At 41.9% G+C, this 22,856-nt stretch overlaps 1 protein-coding gene across 1 annotated transcript in view; it reads left to right on the forward strand.

The window, feature by feature from the left end:
• Positions 1–22,856, forward strand: part of MTMR1 (myotubularin related protein 1) — a 281,756-nt gene that overhangs the window by 153,024 nt on the left and 105,876 nt on the right. Inside the window, exon 7 of the mRNA XM_053699156.1 lies at positions 1,798–1,881. Coding sequence (XP_053555131.1) covers positions 1,798–1,881 — 84 coding nt within the window. The remainder of the gene's footprint in view (positions 1–1,797; positions 1,882–22,856) is intronic.

The following is a 22,856-nucleotide window of genomic DNA, read 5'->3' on the forward strand; positions in this document are numbered from 1 at the left end:
GACACAATGAGTCAGTGAGTCTACACATGGTAAAGACTTATGGCACGGGTGAGCGCTAGCTGGAGCTCGAGGCACATGGGAATAATGTTGGCTATTTCCAAAGGCTAAATAAAAGGTGGTCTTTGTCTGATACTAACTTATAGCAAATTATGAATTCCTTGCGGGTTAATATATATTATTCAAATTAGTCTACCCATACCAGAGTTTCTGGACTTTATGTTTGAGGTCTTTCTATGCTTCATGGTGGGAGGTTGTGGTAGTTTGTGTGTTTATAAGGCCTGTGTATTTTATTTGTTTTGCTAGGCATTGTAACTATTATTTGGGGTTGACCTGTTACATATGCAGCTACCATACATGGTATATAGTTAGCCTGCTATGTCTTCCCTACACAACATGTCTGTCTGACCCATAATCATTTCACCCAGCTCACTTCTGCCCGGATCTCTTGTCCCATCACCAGTTTATATCCTTTCTCGCTTCTCCTACCCTAACTCCTGTTTCTGCTTTTCTCTGAATAGTTTATTCCATCCCCTTCACTACGTTTCTTTATCACCAGATAACTTGCTCTTGTTATTTCCCCATCCTACAAGCGGACAAATTAATATTCTGTACTCGGCTGCAACAAAAAAAATTCTTTCCTTTGCCATCTCCACCAATTACTTATTTTCTTTTCTTTACGTGTCCTTCTCTTTGTATGTTTTAAATGATTTCCTATACAGCATATTGATCTAGCTCCGGAGTGGTAATACTAAGGCACCAGTGCTTCTGGGCTACCACAATACTGCTCAGTTTCTTTGTCTTGCAATTGTAGTGCTTAATAAATAATTCAGTACTCTGTATAAGCTATTAAGCTTTCATTGTTGATATTTATTATAAATTTAGGTTAAAATGAATTTTCTTTTAATACCCCCCCTTTTTTTTAAACAAACAAAACAAACGGTGGACAATCAGTGGGGTTTGTTAGACGGTTATTGCCAGTTTGAGGTTCATTTATCTGCTCTAGCTTCTCCTTTTCAAGCTGATTTTCTTTATTTGTCTGCAGCTGTCCTGTAGTCATTAGCTCAGAGGCAGAACTTTTTTTTATTTTTCTGCGATGAGTTTTTTAGTGAATTTTTCTGCAGGTCAGTTTTTAAATAAAATTTTAAATTAGGCAGTTACACTAAAGCTGCAAATCCAATGTGTTGGTTAACTGGAGAATAAATCATTTATTATTTGGTGCAGCATTGCAAATTAGCTGCAGACAAAAAAATAAATTGTAAAATGTCTCTTGAATAAATGTGTTTCTTTTTCTCTTGGTCTGACATAGAATTGTGGTAAATAAAAATTTGCATTGCTCATATTAATGTCTTACACTCAGAAAAAAACAGATTTGCATACTGGGAAAGGATAGGAGGCAGGTTTGAAAAAAATCTGAGAGCCAGTCACTAATCAATGTGCTGCTGCTTTGCAGCACTACAGCATATTTAACTGTTCACTTCAAACAGCACTTTGCGCTGGATGCACTGTGTTAAGGAAAACTTACACAGCGCAGCAAGGTCACATATGCTGTTTGAAGAGAACAGCCTAATGTGGACCAGTGCTGCAAAATTAAAGTGCTAACAGTTCCTGGATGTGTCCTGTTCTTTCTGCTGACATGATGCATTTTCTGTGATGACATCTCAGATCACTCCTTGGGGGTCATTAGCATTTCAAATAACATTTTTTTGGGTTTATATAATGTGTTGCACATTGTTACACCATACATAGTTAAATAACTTACATTTTAAACTAGTTGTTTTGTATCTTTTTTTTTCCCAGCCACTTTTCGCTTTTAGTTACAAAGAAAAGTTTGCTGTGAATGGATGGAAAGTGTATGACCCCACTGCAGAATATAAAAGACAGGTAAAATGTTTTTTTATTATTATTTGGGCATTCAATGAAAAAAGCAAATGTTAATAAAACTGTGGCACTCTTGACCAGAGATGTTTATTTTAAAAAGTATGTTAGAAAAAGTACATATACTGTACAATTATAGCTAATGTTTTGTTGCTCTTGTACTACTTTTATTGTGTGAACACAGAATCCCTTGAACTCTATTTAACACCATATTTTCAAAAATAATAAATTGATAATACCCTGCAATGCAAAATAGTAATAAGAGTTTAGTAACACCTTAAATCAGGGCTGCACAAACTACAGTCTGAGGGTCACATCTAGCCTTTCAATCTGTTTTCTTTCATAAGGTTGGGAGAGTCCATGTGATGTGAGGGATTGAATTCCCGCCACTAGGAGGAGGCAAAGATACCCCAATAACTTTTAAACCCTCCCACCTACCTGCACACCTCAGTTATATTCTTTGCGTTCCAGGAGTAGGTGAGGATTTGAGGTGCTCCAGATTCTATGTTGAAAGGGGTGCTCAGACCTATGTGAGACACGTTATCCCTCTTACTCTACAGACTAACTTGTGACACAGGGGTGTATAGAGTACTGGGTAGCGACACAATTTCCCTATGGGGTTTTAGTCACAAGCCTTTCACAGGTGTCACGGAGACCTTTTCTATAGCCTCCTCTTGTTGGGTTGCCAGTTTACTCTTTTTTTCCAGTATCCCCTGCTGTCACCTGTACAGCACTGGATGGGCTCTTTACTGCATGCAGCTTTATCTACAGCTGGTAAGTTCAGTGGAGAGGGTGCCTGTTCACTGCCCGCTGGGTATTTGATACACTTAACAGTTATAGTATTGCCAGGAGGCAACATTTCCCACTCAGACTCATTTAATGTTCTTTACATAGCTTGGCTCTTATCTTTATGTGTCTACTGCATACACAGGCAGTTAAGGTGTGCTTGTTGACAAATTAGTTTTGTCTCCTCTGTAGTTGATCAGTTAACTCCTTTTAAAGGCCAGATTTCTGCTCTTTCTGTTTTATGTGACAAAAAGATAGCCAGTTTACCTGATGATCATTCTTTGTACAGGTCTTTTTCTTAATCTAGGAGAGTTTCACAGTTGTCTGCTTTATCTTGTGAATCTCCTTTTCTCATTTTCCAGGCGGTTTTACAAACCCAATAGGAGTTTTTACCAAAGGCTGTTTCTTATGACAACATAAATCAGGAAATTGTAGTTCCTTCTTTGTGTCCTATTCCTGGGAATTCTAAGAAGAGACTCCTTCACAATCTAGATATAGTTAGGGTCCTAAAATATAATTTACAGGTGTCTAAACTGAGTTGTGCAGGGAGATGGGGAGGGTTTGAATGCTCTTGGTGTTTGGGGTATCTTTGGCTCCTCCTAGTGACAGGAATTCAATACCACATGTCAAGGTTCATGCACTCTAACCACCATGAACGAAATTTTTTTAATGAGAGAAGTATGAATTATGTTTAATTCATTTAATATGTTTCCAGAAATGTTCTGCACTTCTCTTGTTAATTAAGTGTAAAATATGAGTAATATATGAAGTTAAATGTGTTAATAGTAACTAATAGACATGCAGCAAAGAATAATTTGTTTAGGACTGATCATTCATAACAAATATTCTGAAAAATTAGTTTTTCAGAATATTCAATTGCACGATTTGGTATTTGTTAGTATTTACAATTGTTTTTTGTTAAACTGAATGCAAATATTACTTTACTGCAGGTGCCACAGTGTCACCTGTAGGCTTATACTTACCTAAAGTGCACTGGGGAGCCATTAGTGGAGGCTCTGGTATCCACCACACTAATCCTCCTACTAGCCTGGCCCTGGACTCTGAAGAAGGATCGTATTAGAGCGGCTCCCCAGTGCGCTTATAGGAAAGTATGTTAACTTCTAGAAGCTAATTTAAAGGATAACTTATCTATACTAATGAATTTTGTTAGTATATATTTGTAATTCTTTAAATGAATGCTTTATTTGTATATTTATTTAGTTTTTGTTACAAAACGAATGCACATTCCCTAGTAACTAAATTCCCATGTACTTTTTTGTAGTGTCTTACCTTATCTTGAGGCATTCTCTTTTTCATAAGTTTGAGCATAATGGAATGCGGCCTAAGACCAATCCTCCCCATTAGTGACAGGCTCTGTATACAAAAAAATGTTAAGACGTAGCTACACTGAATATTTCTCATAATAGGATACCATTAAAACTAACAATAGGTGTAAAACGCAAGGTTTAAAACAAATGCCTTTGCTTAAAGGGACACTGTAACCAAAAATTTTCTTTTGTGATTCAGATTGAGCATGACATTTTAAGCAACTTTCTAATTTACTCCTATTATCAAATTGTCTTCATTCTCTTGGTATCTTTATTTGAAATGCAAGAATGTAAGTTTAGATGCCGGCCCATTTTTGGTGAACAACCTGGGTAGTCCTTGCTGATTGGTGGATAAATGAATCCACCAATAAAAACTTGCTGTCCAGAGTACAGAAACTAAAAAAAAGCTTAGATGCCTTCTTTTTCAAATAATGATAGCAAGAGAACGAATAAAAATTGATAATAGGAGTAAATTAGAAAGTTGCTTAAAATTGCATGCTCAATCTGAATCACGAAAGAAAATTTTTGGGTACAGTGTCCCTTTAACCCCTTAATGACCGCAGCACTTTTCCATTTTCTGTCCGTTTGGGACCAAGGCTATTTTTACATTTCTGCAGTGTTTTTGTTTAGCTGTAATTTCCCTCTTACTCATTTACTGTACCCACACATATTATATACCGTTTTTCTCACCATTAAATGGACTTTCTAAAGATACCATTATTTTCATCATATCTTATAATTTACTATAAAAAAACATTATAAAATATGAGGAAAAAATGGAAAAAAAACACACTTTTTCTAACTTTGACCCCCAAAATCTGTTACACATCTACAACCACCAAAAAACACCCATGCTAAATAGTTTCTAAATTTTGTCCTGAGTTTAGAAATACCCAATGTTTACATGTTCTTTGCTTTTTTTGCAAGTTATAGGGCCATAAATACAAGTAGCACTTTGCTATTTCAAAACCACTTTTTTTTCAAAATTAGCGCTAGTTACATTGGAACACTAATATCTTTCAGGAATCCCTGAATATCCATTGACATGTATATATTTTTTTTTAGAAGACATCCCAAAGTATTGATCTAGGCCCATTTTGGTATATTTCATGCCTAGTTTCATGTCAAATAAAAAAAATTGTTCACTTTTTCACAAATTTTTTCACAAACTTTAGGTTTCTCACTGAAATTATTTACAAACAACTTATGCAATTATAGCATAAATGGTTGTAAATGCTTCTCTGGGATCCCCTTTGTTCAGAAATAGCAGACATATATGGCTTTGGCTTTGCTTTTTGGTAATTAGAAGGCTGCTAAATGCCACTGCGCACAATACATGTATTATGCCCAGCAGTGAAGGGGTTAATTAGGGAGCATGTAGGGAGCTTCTAGGGTTAATTTTAGCTTTAGTGTAGTGTAGTAGACAACCCCAAGTATTGATCTAGGCCCATTTTGGTATATTTCATGCCACCATTTCACCGCCAAATGCGATCAAATTAAAAAAAACGTTAATTTCTCCAACATAGGTGTGTCCGGTCCACGGCGTCATCCTTACTTGTGGGATATTCTCTTCCCCAACAGGAAATGGCAAAGAGCCCAGCAAAGCTGGTCACATGATCCCTCCTAGGCTCCGCCTACCCCAGTCATTCTCTTTGCCGTTGTACAGGCAACATCTCCACGGAGATGGCTTAGAGTTTTTTAGTGTTTAACTGTAGTTTTTATTATTCAATCAAGAGTTTGTTATTTTAAAATAGTGCTGGTATGTACTATTTACTCTGAAACAGAAAAGAGATGAAGATTTCTGTTTGTAAGAGGAAAATGATTTTAGCAACCGTTACTAAAATCGATGGCTGTTCCACACAGGACTGTTGAGAGGAATTAACTTCAGTTGAGGGAACAGTGAGCAGAATTTTACTGCTTGAGGTATGACACATTCTAACAAGACGATGTAATGCTGGAAGCTGTCATTTTCCCTATGGGATCCGGTAAGCCATTTTTATTACAGACAATAAATAAGGGCTTCACAAGGGCTTTTTAAGACTGTAGACATTTTCTGGGCTAAATCGATTCATATAAAATAAACATATTTAGCCTTGAGGAATCATTTTAATCTGGGTATTTTGTAAAATAATATCGGCAGGCACTGTTTTGGACACCTTATTCTCTAGGGGCTTTCCCTAATTATAGGCAGAGTCTCATTTTCGCGCCGGTATTGCGCACTTGTTTTTGAGAAGCATGACATGCAGTCGCATGTGTGAGGAGCTCTGATACATAGAAAAGACTTTCTGAAGGCGTCATTTGGTATCGTATTCCCCTTTGGGCTTGGTTGGGTCTCAGCAAAGCAGATACCAGGGACTGTAAAGGGGTTAAAGATAAAAACGGCTCCGGTTCCGTTATTTTAAGGGTTAAAGCTTCCAAATTTGGTGTGCAATACTTAAGGCTTTAAGACACTGTGGTGAAATTTTGGTGAATTTTGAACAATTCCTTCATACTTTTTCGCAATTGCAGTAATAAAGTGTGTTCAGTTTAAAATTTAAAGTGACAGTAACGGTTTTATTTTAAAACGTTTTTTGGACTTTGTTATCAAGTTTATGCCTGTTTAACATGTCTGAACTACCAGATAGACTGTGTTCTGAATGTGGGGAAGCCAAGGTTCCTTCTCATTTAAATAGATGTGATTTATGTGACACAAAATTTAGAGAAAATGATGCCCAAGATGATTCCTCAAGTGAGGGGAGTAAGCATGGTACTGCATCATCCCCTCCTTCGTCTACACCAGTCTTGCCCACTCAGGAGGCCCCTAGTACATCTAGCGCGCCAATACTCCTTACTATGCAACAATTAACGGCTGTAATGGATAATTCTATCAAAAACATTTTAGCCAAAATGCCCACTTATCAGCGTAAGCGCGACTGCTCTGTTTTAGATAATATTGAAGAGCATGAGGACGCTGATGATATTGTTTCTGAAGGGCCCCTACACCAGTCTGAGGGGGCCAGGGAGGTTTTGTCTGAGGGAGAAATTTCAGATTCAGGGAAAATTTCTCAACAAGCTGAACCTGATGTGATTACATTTAAATTTAAGTTGGAACATCTCCGCGCTCTGCTTAAGGAGGTGTTATCCACTCTGGATGATTGTGAGAATTTGATCATCCCAGAGAAACTATGTAAAATGGACAAGTTCCTAGAGGTCCCGGGGCCCCCAGAAGCTTTTCCTATACCCAAGCGGGTGGCGGACATTGTAAATAAAGAATGGGAAAGGCCCGGTATACCTTTCGTCCCTCCCCCCATATTTAAAAAATTGTTTCCTATGGTCGACCCCAGAAAGGACTTATGGCAGACAGTCCCCAAGGTCGAGGGGGCGGTTTCTACTTTAAACAAACGCACCACTATACCCATAGAAGATAGTTGTGCTTTCAAAGATCCTATGGATAAAAAATTAGAAGGTTTGCTTAAAAAGATGTTTGTTCAGCAAGGTTACCTTCTACAACCAATTTCATGCATTGTCCCTGTCACTACAGCCGCGTGTTTCTGGTTCGATGAGCTAGAAAAGGCGATCACTAGTGATTCTCCTCCTTATGAGGAGATTATGGACAGAATCCGTGCTCTCAAATTGGCTAATTCTTTCACCCTAGACGCCACTTTGCAATTGGCTAGGTTAGCGGCGAAAAATTCTGGGTTTGCTATTGTGGCACGCAGAGCGCTTTGGTTGAAATCTTGGTCAGCGGATGCGTCTTCCAAGAACAAATTGCTTAACATTCCTTTCAAGGGGAAAACGCTGTTTGGCCCTGACTTGAAAGAGATTATCTCTGATATCACTGGGGGTAAGGGCCACGCCCTTCCTCAGGATAGGTCTTTCAAGGCCAAAAATAAACCTAATTTTCGTCCCTTTCGTAGAAACGGACCAGCCCCAAGTGCTACGTCCTCTAAGCAAGAGGGTAATACTTCTCAAGCCAAGCCAGCCTGGAGACCAATGCAAGGCTGGAACAAGGGAAAGCAGGCCAAGAAACCTGCCACTGCTACCAAGACAGCATGAAATGTTGGCCCCCGATCCGGGACCGGATCTGGTGGGGGGCAGACTCTCTCTCTTCGCTCAGGCTTGGGCAAGAGATGTTCTGGATCCTTGGGCACTAGAAATAGTCTCCCAAGGTTATCTTCTGGAATTCAAGGGGCTTCCCCCAAGGGGGAGGTTCCACAGGTCTCAATTGTCTTCAGACCACATAAAAAAACAGGCATTCTTACATTGTGTAGAAGACCTGTTAAAAATGGGAGTGATTCATCCTGTTCCATTAGGGGAACAAGGGATGGGGTTCTACTCCAATCTGTTCGTAGTTCCCAAAAAAGAGGGAACGTTCAGACCAATCTTAGATCTCAAGATCCTAAACAAGTTTCTCAAGGTTCCATCGTTCAAAATGGAAACCATTCGAACAATTCTTCCTTCCATCCAGGAAGGTCAATTCATGACCACGGTGGATTTAAAGGATGCGTATCTACATATTCCTATCCACAAGGAACATCATCGGTTCCTAAGGTTCGCATTCCTGGACAAGCATTACCAGTTCGTGGCACTTCCTTTCGGATTAGCCACTGCTCCAAGGATTTTCACAAAGGTACTAGGGTCCCTTCTAGCGGTGCTAAGACCAAGGGGCATTGCAGTAGTACCTTACTTGGACGACATTCTGATTCAAGCGTCGTCCCTTCCTCAAGCAAAGGCTCACACGGACATAGTCCTGGCCTTTCTCAGATCTCACGGATGGAAAGTGAACGTAGAAAAGAGTTCTCTATCTCCGTCAACAAGGGTTCCCTTCTTGGGAACAATAATAGACTCCTTAGAAATGAGGATTTTTCTGACAGAGGCCAGAAAAACAAAACTTCTAAACTCTTGTCAAATACTTCATTCCGTTCCTCTTCCTTCCATAGCGCAGTGCATGGAAGTAATAGGTTTGATGGTAGCGGCAATGGACATAGTTCCTTTTGCGCGCATTCATCTAAGACCATTACAACTGTGCATGCTCAGTCAGTGGAATGGGGACTATACAGACTTGTCTCCGACGATACAAGTAAATCAGAGGACCAGAGATTCACTCCGTTGGTGGCTGTCCCTGGACAACCTGTCACAAGGGATGAACTTCCGCAGGCCAGAGTGGGTCATTGTCACGACCGACGCCAGTCTGATGGGCTGGGGCGCGGTCTGGGGACCCCTGAAAGCTCAGGGTCTTTGGTCTCGGGAAGAATCTCTTCTACCGATAAATATTCTGGAACTGAGAGCGATACTCAATGCTCTCAAGGCTTGGCCTCAGCTAGCAAAGGCCAAGTTCATACGGTTTCAATCAGACAACATGACGACTGTTGCGTACATCAACCATCAGGGGGGAACAAGGAGTTCCCTGGCGATGGAAGAAGTGACCAAAATCATTCAATGGGCGGAGACTCACTCCTGCCACCTGTCTGCAATCCACATCCCAGGAGTGGAAAATTGGGAAGCGGATTTTCTGAGTCGTCAGACATTACATCCGGGGGAGTGGGAACTCCATCCGGAAATCTTTGCCCAAATTACTCAACTGTGGGGCATTCCAGACATGGATCTGATGGCCTCTCGTCAGAACTTCAAGGTTCCTTGCTACGGGTCCAGATCCAGGGATCCCAAGGCGACTCTAGTAGATGCACTAGTAGCACCTTGGACCTTCAAACTAGCTTATGTATTCCCGCCGTTTCCTCTCATCCCCAGGCTGGTAGCCAGGATCAATCAGGAGAGGGCATCGGTGATCTTGATAGCTCCTGCGTGGCCACGCAGGACTTGGTATGCAGATCTGGTGAATATGTCATCGGCTCCACCATGGAAGCTACCTTTGAGACGAGACCTTCTTGTTCAAGGTCCGTTCGAACATCCGAATCTGGTCTCACTCCAACTGACTGCTTGGAGATTGAACGCTTGATCTTTTCAAAGCGAGGGTTCTCAGATTCTGTTATTGATACTCTTGTTCAGGCCAGAAAGCCTGTAACTAGAAAAATTTACCACAAAATATGGAAAAAATATATCTGTTGGTGTGAATCTAAAGGATTCCCTTGGGACAAGGTAAAAATTCCTAAGATTCTATCCTTTCTTCAAGAAGGATTGGAGAAAGGATTATCTGCAAGTTCCTTGAAGGGACAGATTTCTGCCTTGTCTGTGTTACTTCACAAAAAGTTGGCAGCTGTGCCAGATGTTCAAGCCTTTGTTCAGGCTCTGGTTAGAATCAAGCCTGTTTACAAACCTTTGACTCCTCCTTGGAGTCTCAACTTAGTTCTTTCAGTTCTTCAGGGGGTTCCGTTTGAACCCTTACATTCCGTTGATATTAAGTTATTATCTTGGAAAGTTTTGTTTTTGGTTGCAATTTCTTCTGCTAGAAGAGTTTCAGAATTATCTGCTCTGCAGTGTTCTCCTCCTTATCTGGTGTTCCATGCAGATAAGGTGGTTTTACGTACTAAACCTGGTTTTCTTCCGAAAGTTGTTTCTAACAAAAACATTAACCAGGAGATAGTCGTGCCTTCTTTGTGTCCGAATCCAGTTTCAAAGAAGGAACGTTTGTTGCACAATTTGGATGTTGTTTGCGCTCTAAAATTCTATTTAGATGCTACAAAGGATTTTAGACAAACATCTTCCTTGTTTGTTGTTTACTCTGGTAAAAGGAGAGGTCAAAAAGCAACTTCTACCTCTCTCTCTTTTTGGATTAAAAGCATCATCAGATTGGCTTATGAGACTGCCGGACGGCAGCCTCCTGAAAGAATCACAGCTCATTCCACTAGGGCTGTGGCTTCCACATGGGCCTTCAAGAACGAGGCTTCTGTTGATCAGATATGTCGGGCAGCGACTTGGTCTTCACTGCACACTTTTACCAAATTTTACAAGTTTGATACTTTTGCTTCTTCTGAGGCTATTTTTGGGAGAAAGGTTTTGCAAGCCGTGGTGCCTTCCATTTAGGTGACCTGATTTGCTCCCTCCCTTCATCCGTGTCCTAAAGCTTTGGTATTGGTTCCCACAAGTAAGGATGACGCCGTGGACCGGACACACCTATGTTGGAGAAAACAGAATTTATGTTTACCTGATAAATTACTTTCTCCAACGGTGTGTCCGGTCCACAGCCCGCCCTGGTTTTTTAATCAGGTCTGATAATTTATTTTCTTTAACTACAGTCACCACGGTATCATATGGTTTCTCCTATGCAAATATTCCTCCTTTACGTCGGTCGAATGACTGGGGTAGGCGGAGCCTAGGAGGGATCATGTGACCAGCTTTGCTGGGCTCTTTGCCATTTCCTGTTGGGGAAGAGAATATCCCACAAGTAAGGATGACGCCGTGGACCGGACACACCGTTGGAGAAAGTAATTTATCAGGTAAACATAAATTCTGTTTTTTTCACAATTTTAGGTTTCTCACTGAAATTATTTACAAACAGCTTGTGCAATTATGGCACAAATGGTTGTAAATGCTTCTCTGGGATGTCCTTTGTTCAGAAATAGCAGACATATATGACTTTGGCGTTGCTTTTTGGTAATTAGAAAGTCGCTAAATGCTGCTGCGCATCACACATGTATTATGGCTAGCAGTGAAGGGGTTAATTAGGTAGTTTGTAGGGAGCTTGCAGGGTTAATTTTAGCTTTAGTGTAGATATCAGCCTCCCACCTGACACATCCCACCCCATGATCACTCCCAAACAGCTCCCTTCCCTCCCCCACCCCACAATTGTCCCCGCCATCTTAAATACTGGCAGAAAGTCTGCCAGTACTAAAATAAAAGGTTTTTTGGGGGGTTTTTTAAAAGAAAAAAAAAGAAGAAGCATATTTACATATGCTGTGTTTAGGATCCCCCCTTAGCCCCCAACCTTCCTGATCCCCCCAAAACAGCTCTCTAAGCCTCCCCCTCTGCCTTATTGGGGGCCATCTTGGGTACTGGCAGCTGTCTGCCAGTACCTAGTTTGCACACAAACAAATGTTTATTTTTTTATTTTTTTTTATTTTTTTCTGTAGTGTAGCTTCACCCCCCACAACATAAATTACATCTAAGGTTTTTTTTTTACATTCATGGTCCCACTTTTATTTTGTTATGGGACACATTTTTCTGTAGTGTAGCGGTTCCCACCCGCTCCCTCCCCGTGCACGCGCCCGCCCCCTCGTGCACGTGCGTGCGCCCCCGGACTCCCCCGCCCACGATCCCGCCCCCCTCCACATGACCAGGGCCATCGATGGCCGCCACCCACCAGCGATACCGGCCATCGATGTCCGGTGCAGAGAGGGCCACAGAGTGGCTCTCTCTGCATCGGATGGCCGTAGAAGGTTATTGCAGGATGCCTCTATATCGAGGCATCACTGCAATAACCGGAAAGCAGCTGGAAGCGAGCAGGATCGCTTCCAGCTGCTTTCCACACTGAGGACGTGCAGGGTACGTTCTCAGGCGTTAACTGCCTTTTTTCTGAGGACGTACCCTGCACGTCCTCGGTCATTAAGGGGTTAACTGTTTCATTTCTTTGTTGTTCATCTTAAAGGGACATGGAACCCATGGTTTTCTTACATGATTAAGATCATGGGCATACAGTTTAAAAAAATTATTTTAATTTGTTTTTATTATCAAATTTACTTTGTTCTCATGGTATTCTTTGTTGAAGAGAATACCTAGGTAGGTAGCGTGCACAAGTCTGGAGAACTATATAGCAAGCCTGTTTTTGAGCATTGATGTCAGCGGTGTTTTAATGTATACAATTGTTTCAAGCATTTTTGCAGGCACATGCGCACACATGAGCCTCAATACCTTTTTTAACGAAGGATACCAAGAGAGTAAATTTGATAATAGAAGTAAGCTAGAAAGTTGGGTTTTTCTTCTACAAGATACGACGAGTCCACGGATTTCATCCTTACTTGTGGAATATTATCCTCCTGCTAACAGGAAGTGGCAAAGAGCACCACAGCAGAGCTGTTTATATAGCTCCTCCCTTCCCTCCACCCCCAGTCATTCTCTTTGTCTGTGTTATACTAGGAAGAGGTAAAGTGAGGTGTTAGTTTTAGTTTCTTCAATCAAGAAGTTTTTTATTTTAAATGGTACCGGTGAGTACTATTTTCCTCAGGGGGATATGGAAGAAGATTTCTGCCCTGAGGTTGATGATCTTAGCAGATGTAACTAAGATCCATGTTGGTTCCCACAGAGCTTCTGAAGGTAATACAAGAGACATCTTCAGTGTGGAAAACGGTTTCATGCTACAAGCAGCATTGAGGTATGTGCAGCCCTTTATTTCTGAGGAGACTTGCTATATCAGAACTGGCTGACATTTATTTCCCTGCAAGGGAAGGTGTAAGCAGTAAACCTGTAAAACAAAGGGGTATTACTGAGAAACCTATGCTTAACTTATTTTATTGACATATTGGGCCAAGCATTATAATGGGCTTTACAGCATTATAAAGAGATACTGGTAGAGGCAGGGATATGCTTAACGGTTTTTATTGGAAAATACAGGATTGGCATATAAACAGTTTGAGAATTTTGAGTGTACTTAGGGGTTAAATTAAATCCACATGGCTTATACTCTAAAACGCTTCACCATGCGGTTGTTCAGGCCTATATGATCATCAGACATGATGGGCGGGGCTTATTTTTGCGCGCTCAGGCGCGCACTTCACTCTGGCTGAGAAGGCAGCAGGTATTAGCTCCAGTTGAGTCTAGACTGGTGTTCTATTATCCAGATCTTTGTCGAGTCATTTTGAAGTACCCTGGGGGCAGGTAGGCGCCACAGCAGAGCAGGGTAAACGCAGTAGGTCAGGGATTAATGTGAATATGGAATCCTCTGATGCTTTATTGGCTATTTCCGATGTACACTCACAGTGCTCTGAGTTGGGGGTCAGGGAATTTCTGTCTGAGGGAGAACTTTCAGACTCAGGAAATGTGTTACCTCAGACAGATTCGGACGTCATGTCCTTTAAATTTAAGCTTGAACACCTCCGCCTGTTACTTCGGGAGGTTTTAGCAACTCTGGATGATTGTGACCCTATTGTGATACCACCAGAGAAATTGTGTAAGATGGACAAATATTTAGAGGTACCTACTTACACTGATGTTTTTCCGGTTCCTAAAAGAATTTCGGAAATTGTAAAAAAGGAATGGGATAGACAAGGCATACCGTTCTCTCCCCCTCCTAATTTTAAGAAAATGTTTCCCATATCAGACACCATTTGGGACTCTTGGCAAACAGTCCCTAAGGTGGAGGGAGCTATATCTACCCTGGCTAAACGTACAACTATACCTATTGAGGAGAGTTGTGCTTTCAAAGACCCTATGGATAAAAAGTTAGAGGGTCTTCTAAAGAAATTATTTATTCATCAGGGTTTTCTTTTACAACTTACGGCTTGCATTGTTCCAGTTAATACTGCAGCAGCTTTTTAGTTTGATGCTTTAGAAGAGTCTCTGAAGGTTGAGATTTCATTAGATGACATTTTGGATAGAATTAAGGCTCTCAAGCTAGCTAATTCTTTTATTACAGATGCAGGATTTGCCATTTTAGCGCATAGAGCGTTATGGCTCAAATCTTGGTCTGCTGATGTGTCATCAAAATCTAAGCTTTTTGCTATTCCTTTTAAGGGTAAGACCCTATTCGGACCTGAATTGAAGGAAATTATTTCTGACATTACTGGAGGTAAAGGCCATGCCCTACCTTAGGATAAGTCGATTAAGATGAGGGGTAAGCAAAATAATTTTCGTTCCTTTCAAAACTTTAAAGGAGGACCCTCTGCTTCCTCTTCCTCTATGAAGCAGGAAGGGAATTTTGCTCAATCCTAGTCAGTCTGGAGACCCAACCAGGCTTGGAATAAAGGTAAACCATCCAAGAAGCCTGCTGCTGCTACAAAGACAGTATGAAGGGGCGGCCCTCGATCCGGGACCGGATCTAGTAGGGGGCAGACTTTCTTTCTTTGCTCAGGCTTGGGCAAGAGATGTTCAGGACCCCTGGGCACTGGAAATCGTGAGCCACGGGTATCGACTGGAATTCAAGGATTTTCTCTCAAGAGGGAGGTTTCATCTTTCACGATTGTCTGTAGACCAGATAAAAAGAGAGGCGTTCTTACGCTGTATAAAAGACCTTTCTACCATGGGAGTAATTTGCCCCGTTCCAAAACTGGAACAGGGGCAGGGGTTTTACTCGAATCTTTTCGTGGTTCCCAAAAAAGAGGGAACTTTCAGACCCATTTTATATCTCAAGTGTCTAAACAAGTTTCTCAGAGTTCCATCATTCAAGATGGATACTATACGAACAATATTACCTATGATCCAGGAGGGTCAATATATGACTACCGTGGATTTGAAGGATGCATACCTTCATATTCCTATTCACAAGGATCATCATCAGTTCCTAAGGTTTGCCTTTCTGGACAAACATTATCAGTTTGTGGCTCTTCCTTTCGGGTTGGCCACATCACCCAGGATCTTCACAAAGGTTCTAGGGTCCCTTCTGGCGGTTCTCAAACTGCGGGGCATAGCAGTGGCGCCTTATCTGGACGATATTCTGATCCAGGTGTCAATTTATCAGCTGGCAAAATCTCACACGGACACAGAGTTGTCTTTTTTCTGAGAACTCACAGCTGGAAGGTGAACATAGAAAAGAGTTCACTAGTTCTACAGAGAAGGGTTCCCTTCTTGATTGACTCGGTAGACATGAAAATATTTCTGACGGAGGTCAGAAAATCAAAGATTCTAAATACTTGCCGAGCACTTCAGTCCATTCCTCGGCCATCAGTGGCTCAGTGTATGGAGGTCTTTGGATTAATGGTAGCGGCAATGGACATCATTCCGTTTGCTTGCTTTCATCTCAGACCACTGCAGCTGTGCATGCTCGGACAGTGGAATGGGGACTATGCGAATTTATCTCTTCAGATAAATCTGGATCAAGAGACCAGAGACTCTCTTCTTTGGTGGTTGTCGCCGAATCATCTGTCCCAGGGGATTTGTTTCCGCAGACCCTAGTGGGTGATTGTGACAACGGACGCTAGCCTACTGGGTTGTGGTGCTGTCTGGAATTCCCTGAAGGCTCAGGGTGTTTGGACTCAGATGGAGTCTCTTCTTCCAATCAATATTCTGGAACTGAGAGCCATATGCAATGCGCTTCAGGCGTGGCCTCAGTTGGCTTCGGCCAAATTAATCAGATTCCAGTCGGACAATATCACGACTGTGGCGTATATCAGTGACGTGCAGTAATAGGAGGCAGGGGAGGCAGTGCCGCCCCTGTCCAATCAGGGAAAAAAAAGATTTAAAATAATATTTATTAAAAATAAAAAAAAGTATATTTTTTCTTATTCTTTTTGGCCACGCCCACCCAAGGGTACCCCCCACCCCCCCCATGGCGATTTTACCCACATCATAATTTTATTTTACTGGGCTTGCGCAGTAGTCACATTCATCATAGTACCCATTGTTGCGCAATTAGGAGGCAGTGAGCCGGTCCGCTGCCCTCCATTAATTGCGCAACATGGATCTAAAATACCAATCCTCTGCTCACTTAGAGCTGCGCCACCCACTGGTGACTGCCGGGCCCTCATAGTAGCTCCATTGGAGGCGGTTCTCAAAACCGCCTCCATAATGAGCTAGATCACTCAGCCAATCAGCATTCAGCATTGCAGGGAAGCGTGCCTGCTGATTGACAGAGTGACTGTGGGTCATGTGACATTGCGCCGGTCTGTTTAGTTCAGGCGGGAGTGGGAAACTGACCATAGGAGGTAGAGCTGCTGCAACTGCGTGTGTGCCCGTAATGCCCTCCCTGCCCGCAGCTGAAAAAATCCAAAGTGCTCAGCTCACTGCAGTGCTCAGTGAGTCAGGACTCAGCAGCTGCGGTTTTGGAGTGTGGAGGAGGTCCTGGGACCTGGAGGAGGACTGTGCTGCAACAGTGTGGTGGCGTGGAGGAGAGAGAGGAGAGAAGACTCAGGAGGAGTAAGTAATACAAAAAATAAACTTATCAGCATGGGCAATCTTGTTTTAAGGCAGCTGAAGGGTTAATGGCATCCCTGTCTAATCTCCCCCTTGTGACAGTGTTCCAAAGTAAAAATCCGGCACCTCTGTCCTAACTGTGCAGTGTACGCTGCAAATGTGACTCTGAAAATATTCTGAATTTCTGAAACAACTCTAGCAGCATCACTGTTAAAATTGCCAAGTGTATTTTTTCCCTGTTGGAAAAAATATGCATTGTGCAATTTTAACGGTGCTGCTGCTTTTATTAACTCCCCTTGTGACAGCTAGCACATCTGAGCACCCCCAGCTTTATGTGAGTGAATGCTGACTTTGTGCAAAATGTTGTGGGGTGGGACTAAGGGGGCAATTGACTTGCAGTAAGGGGGCAATTGACTCCATAGTAGGCAGCATATAGAGAGAGTGATGAGAGGAATACCCACAAACAGAGAGAGAGCAGGGCAGCCAGCATAGCTAAGAAGGATCATGCTGCACTCCTTGCATACTCAGTCAGAAACTTTTGCAAAACTTGCTGTCTCTAATATCCTTAATTGAAGAAAGAGTGCTGCTTTTCTACATGTGTAACTATAATCCCTCCTGCAGTTATGGTGCACATCGTTTTTTTATTTTTTGTGGGAGGGGTTTACTTGTTGGGTCAGTGCATTATGTGTTGCTGTTTAAGCAGTGGTAGGTTCCACTTCCTTCTATTGTAGCTTTTGACAGGAACAAGAGATCCCTTTTTTCTGTGAATGGTGATTTAGCTCCATAGGTCAAGAACTACATTCCTCCTTCTTCTGGTTTAACCCTTTGGCTTCCAAATGACAGCTGAGGTACTAAAATTGTAATGAGCAAAGCCTGTTATGTATATATATATATATATATATATGTATGTGTGGACAGTGTGTGTATATACTGTGTATGTATGTATATATATATATATATATATTAAAGTAAATGCAATAAAGAAATAGGTACGCTGATGTCACTTTTTAACAGATTTTCTATTGTAAATGGGAAGGGGGGTTAACTAAACCCAGATACATGTATTGTAGCTCTTTAATAGTTATGGTACTGTTAAATAAACTGTGTGTCAGAGTGAGAGAGTCTGTGTGTGTGTGTGTAAAAGGGAGTGAGATTAAGAGAGTTTGTGTGAGTCTGAGAGTGTGTGTGTAAAAGGGAGTGAAAAGGGAGTAAAATTAAGTCTGTGTGAGAGTCTCTGTGTGTAAAAGAGAATTGAGAGTTTGTGTCTGAAATTGTGTGTGTGTGTAAAAGGGAGTGAGAGAGAGAGTCTATGTATGTCTGAGAGTCTGTGTGTAAAAGGGAGTGATATTAAGAGAGCGTGTGTGTCTGAGAGTGTGTGTGTAAAAAGGAGTGAGAGACAGTGTCTGTGTGTGTTTGTGTGTAAATAGAGTTAGAGAGTCTGTGTCTGAGTGTGTGTAAAAGAGTGAGTTTGTGTGTGTAATAGGGAGTAAGAGTGAGAGAGTCTGTGTATAAAAAGAAGCGAGAGTGAGAGAGTTTGTGTGTGTCTGAAATTGTGTAAAAGGCTGAGAGTGAGTGTGTGTGTCTGTGTGTAAAAGGGAGTGACAGTCTGTGTGAAAGTGTGTGTGTGTGTAAAAGGGAGCATGTGAGATATGTATGTGTGTGTATATAATTTTGGGTTGGGACTGGGGTGGTCCATACAGTGGGCAGGAGATACAGGGGTGGAAAAAAGGGTCTGGGCTGGGGGCCCTTCAAGTTTGTTGTGCCCAGGGCCCCACAAATTCTAACGGTGGCCCTGCTGGGTAACAGCTGCCTTGCACATCTTTGTGCAGATTTGTGCTCTCTTTCTCTCTCCCCTCTCTTTCTCTCTCTCTCCCCTTTCTGTCTCTCTCTACCCTTCTATCTTCCCCTGCACCCTCTCCCTCCCTTCCTTCTCAATCTCAATCTCTCTCTCTCCTCTCCTCTCCCCTTTCTGTCTGTCTCTCTCTCTCTCTCTCTCTCTCCCCTCTGCGTCTCCTCTCTCTCCCCTCTGTCTCTCTCTCCCCTCTGTCTCTCTATCCCTCCCCCTCTGTCTCTCTATCCCTCTGTCTCTCTCTCTCTCTCTCTCTCTCTCTCTCTCTCTCCTCTCTCTCTCTCTCTCTCTCTCTCTCTCCCTCTCTCTCACCGTATCTCTCTCTCTCCCTTCTGTCTCTCCCTTTCTCCATCCCCCTCTGTCTCTCTCTCCCTTCTGTCTCTCCCCTCTCTCTCTCCCTTCTGTCTCTCCCTTTCTCCATCCCTTCTGTCTCTCCCTTTCTCCATCCCCTCTGTCTCTCTCTCCCTCTCTCCCCTCTCTATCTCCTCTATGTCTCTCTCTCTCCTCTGTCTCTCTCTCTCTCTCTCCTCTGTCTCTCTCTCTCTCTCTCTCTCCTCTGTCTCTCTCTCTCTCTCTCTCTCCTCTGTCTCTCTCTCTCTCTCTCCTCTGTCTCTCTCTCTCTCTCCTCTGTCTCTCTCTCTCTCCTCTGTCTCTCTCTCTCTCTCTCTCCTCTGTCTCTCTCTCTCCCCTCTGTGTCTCTCTCTCTCTCCCCTCTGTCTCTCTGTCTATCTCTCTCTCCCTGTCTCTCCCACCCCTTCTGTCCAATTTACATCTAATATCTAATTTCCTTCATTCTCTTGATATCCTTTGTTGAAAATCATATCTAAATATGCTTAGTAGCTGCTGATTGGTGGCTGCACAATAGATACCTCATGTGATTGGCTCACCCATGTACATTGCTATTTCTTCAACAAAGGATATCTAAAGAATGAAGGCATATCCTAGCCAGTGCCTCACCTGCCTCTGACCTCACTGCACGTCACTGGCGTATATCAATCATCAGGGGGGAACAAGGAGTTCCTTAGCGATGATAGAAGTATCAAAGATAATCCGATGGGCGGAGGCCCACTCTTGCTATCAGCTATCTACATCCCAGGAGTAGAGAACTGGGAAGCGGATTTTCTAAGTCGTCAGACTTTTCATCCGAGGGAGTGGGAACTCAACCCGGAGGTGTTTGCCTCATTGACTCGTCAATGGGGCAGACCGGAATTAGACCTGATGGCATCTCGTCAGAATGCCAAGCTTCCACGTTATGGATCCAGGTCGAGGGATCCTCAGGCCGAACTGATAGATTCCTTGGTAGTACCTTGGTCGTTCAGCCTAGTTTATTTGTTTCCACCGTTTCCTCTCCTTCCACGCGTGATTGCTCGGATCAAACCGGAGAGAGCTTCAGTAATCCTGATGACCACGCAGGACTTGGTATGCGGATCTAGTGGACATGTCCTCTCTGCCACCGTGGAAACTTCCTTTGAGACTGGACCTGCTCATTCAAGGTCCTTTCCTGCATCCAAATCTACATTCTCGGCAGCTGACTGTTTGGAGATTGAACGCTTAATTTTATCTAAGCGGGGATTCTCTGATTCGGTCATCGATACTTTGATACAGGCTCGAAAGTCTGTCACTAGAAAAATCTATCATGAGATATGGCGTAAATATCTTTATTGGTGTGAATCCAAGGGTTATGGAGTAAAGTTAGGATTCCCAGGATTCTGTCTTTTCTCCAAGAAGGATTGGAGAAAGGGTTATCAGCAAGTTCTTTAAAGGGACAAATTTCTGCTTTGTGAATTTTGCTTCACAAACGTTTGGCAGATGTGCCAGATGTTCAGTCCTTTTGTCAGGCTCTAACAAGAATTAAGCCTGTATTTAGACCAATTACTCCTCCCTGGAGTTTGAATTTAGTTTTGCGAGTTCTTCAAGGGGTCCCGTTTGAACCCATGCATTCCATAGATATTAAATTGTTATCTTGGAAAGTTTTGTTTTTAGTTGCTATTTCTTCTGCTCGAAGAGTTTCTGAGCTTTCAGCTTTACAATATGATTCGCCTTATCTTATATTTCATTCTGATAAGGTGGTTTTACGTACCAAACCTGTATTTCTTCCTAAGGTTGTTTCAAACAAGAATATTAATCAGGAAATTGTTGTTCCTTCCTTGTGTCCTAATCCTTCTTCTAAGAAGGAGCGTCTATTACATAACCTGGATGTGGTCCGTGCCTTGAAGTTTTACTTACCAGACGACTAAGGATTTCCGCCAATCATCTTCATTATTCATTGTTTATTCTGGAAAGCGTAGGGGTCAGAAAGCTACGGCTACCTCTCTTTCTTTTCGGCTGAGGAGTATCATCAGCCTGGCATATGAGACTGCGGGACAGCAGCCTCCTGAAAGAATTACGGCTTATTCTACTAGGGCTGTGGCTTCCACATGGGCCTTTAAAAACAATGCTTCTGTTGAACAGATTTGTAAGGCTGCGTCTTGGTCATCCTTCATACTTTTTCCAAATTTTACAAATTTGATACTTTTGCTTCTTCTGAGGCTGTTTTTGGGAGAAAAGTTCTTCAAGCAGTGGTGCCTTCCCTTTAGGTCTCTGTCTTGTCCCTCCCTTTCATCCGTGTCCTGTAGCTTTGGTATTGTATCCCACAAGTAAGGATGAAATCCGTGGATCTTGTAGAAGAAAAGGAAATTTATGCTTACCTGATAAATTGATTTCTTCTACGATACGACGAGTCCACGGCCCTCCCTGTCATTTTAAGACAGGTTATATTTTAATTTTTACAACTTCAGTCACCTCTGCACTATTTAGCTTTTCCTTTCTCTTCCTAAAACCTTCGGTCGAATGACTGGGGGTGGAGGGAAGGGAGGAGCTATATATACAGTACTGCTGTGGTGCTCTTTGCCATTTCCTGTTAGCAGGAGGATAATATTCCACAAGTAAGGATGAAATCCGTGGACTCATTGTATCGTAGAAGAAATCAATTTACCAGGTAAGCATAAATTTCCTTTTTTCGGTTGTATGTTTGTGAAACATGAAAATTAATTTAGGGCTTCATGTTCCTAAAAGGGCATAAACTAATAAAAGAAAACTGGATATGTTTTCCTGGTTGCTGTGATGTCGTTATGAGTAGTGCATGTGCTAGTCAAATATAAATGTGCTCCATTCTCATACAATGCCAGTATGACAACAGTGTCTTGTAGGATGACCCCCAGGGAAAACTGAACTGTCAAAATGCTCTTTCGGGTCTACACCATTGTTGCCTACCATTTGGAGTAGCAAACAGAAGAATAATGGGGCGAATACAACCTTTTCTTTTTTGCATCATTTAGCTTGTAGACACTTTATCCCAGCTGAACCTAGTTTTGGCAGTTTTAAATCTTCTCTGTTTCCAGCATTTTGCATTGTATGGCTGAGGGTGCTGCTTCCATACACTTTCAATGTTATTAAAGCTTTCTGTCCTTAGCAACCAAATTTTACTTTCATTGCAGTTTCAGATACCTCAGAATGTGGAAGAAGGCAGCTGCTTGTGCTGTTCAACTATTTTCGGACCCAAATTTATTCTTGTGAAACTGCAACAGACTAGGATCTGGATTTACACAACGTGTTACAGTTTCACAAGAATAAATTTGGTTCTGAACGTAGCCGAACGTCACAAGCTGATGCCTTCTTCCACATTCGGAGGTATCTGAAACCTCTGTATGTACAAATCTAAACACCACCATGGGAGTCATGATTTCCTAAATATTTACAAACCATTTATAGATCCCTATTTAGCATCAGTTCAACTTCCCGACACACTAAAACATGACTTTGAAACATGGTTTATAATAAAAAGTTAGTAGTTAAATATGAAATCTAGTTGTTTTGTCACATGACAATCTTGCACTGTATGCAGAAACCAAGTATGACTACAATAGATAATCATAAAAATATTAGATACGTTTTATAAAACTACTCAAAATTTTGATTTTGTAGGGATGTAACTACTAATTTTGATAATAAATGCATGCCCCTACCACTGTCCAAACTTTCTTAGCATCTTAAAAAGATAAATAGATAAAGTAAAATTCTTAATAAATATCCTGCATATACAA

The sequence above is a fragment of the Bombina bombina genome, chromosome 1, assembly GCF_027579735.1.
Source record: "Bombina bombina isolate aBomBom1 chromosome 1, aBomBom1.pri, whole genome shotgun sequence".
Taxonomy (NCBI): Eukaryota; Metazoa; Chordata; class Amphibia; order Anura; family Bombinatoridae; genus Bombina; species Bombina bombina.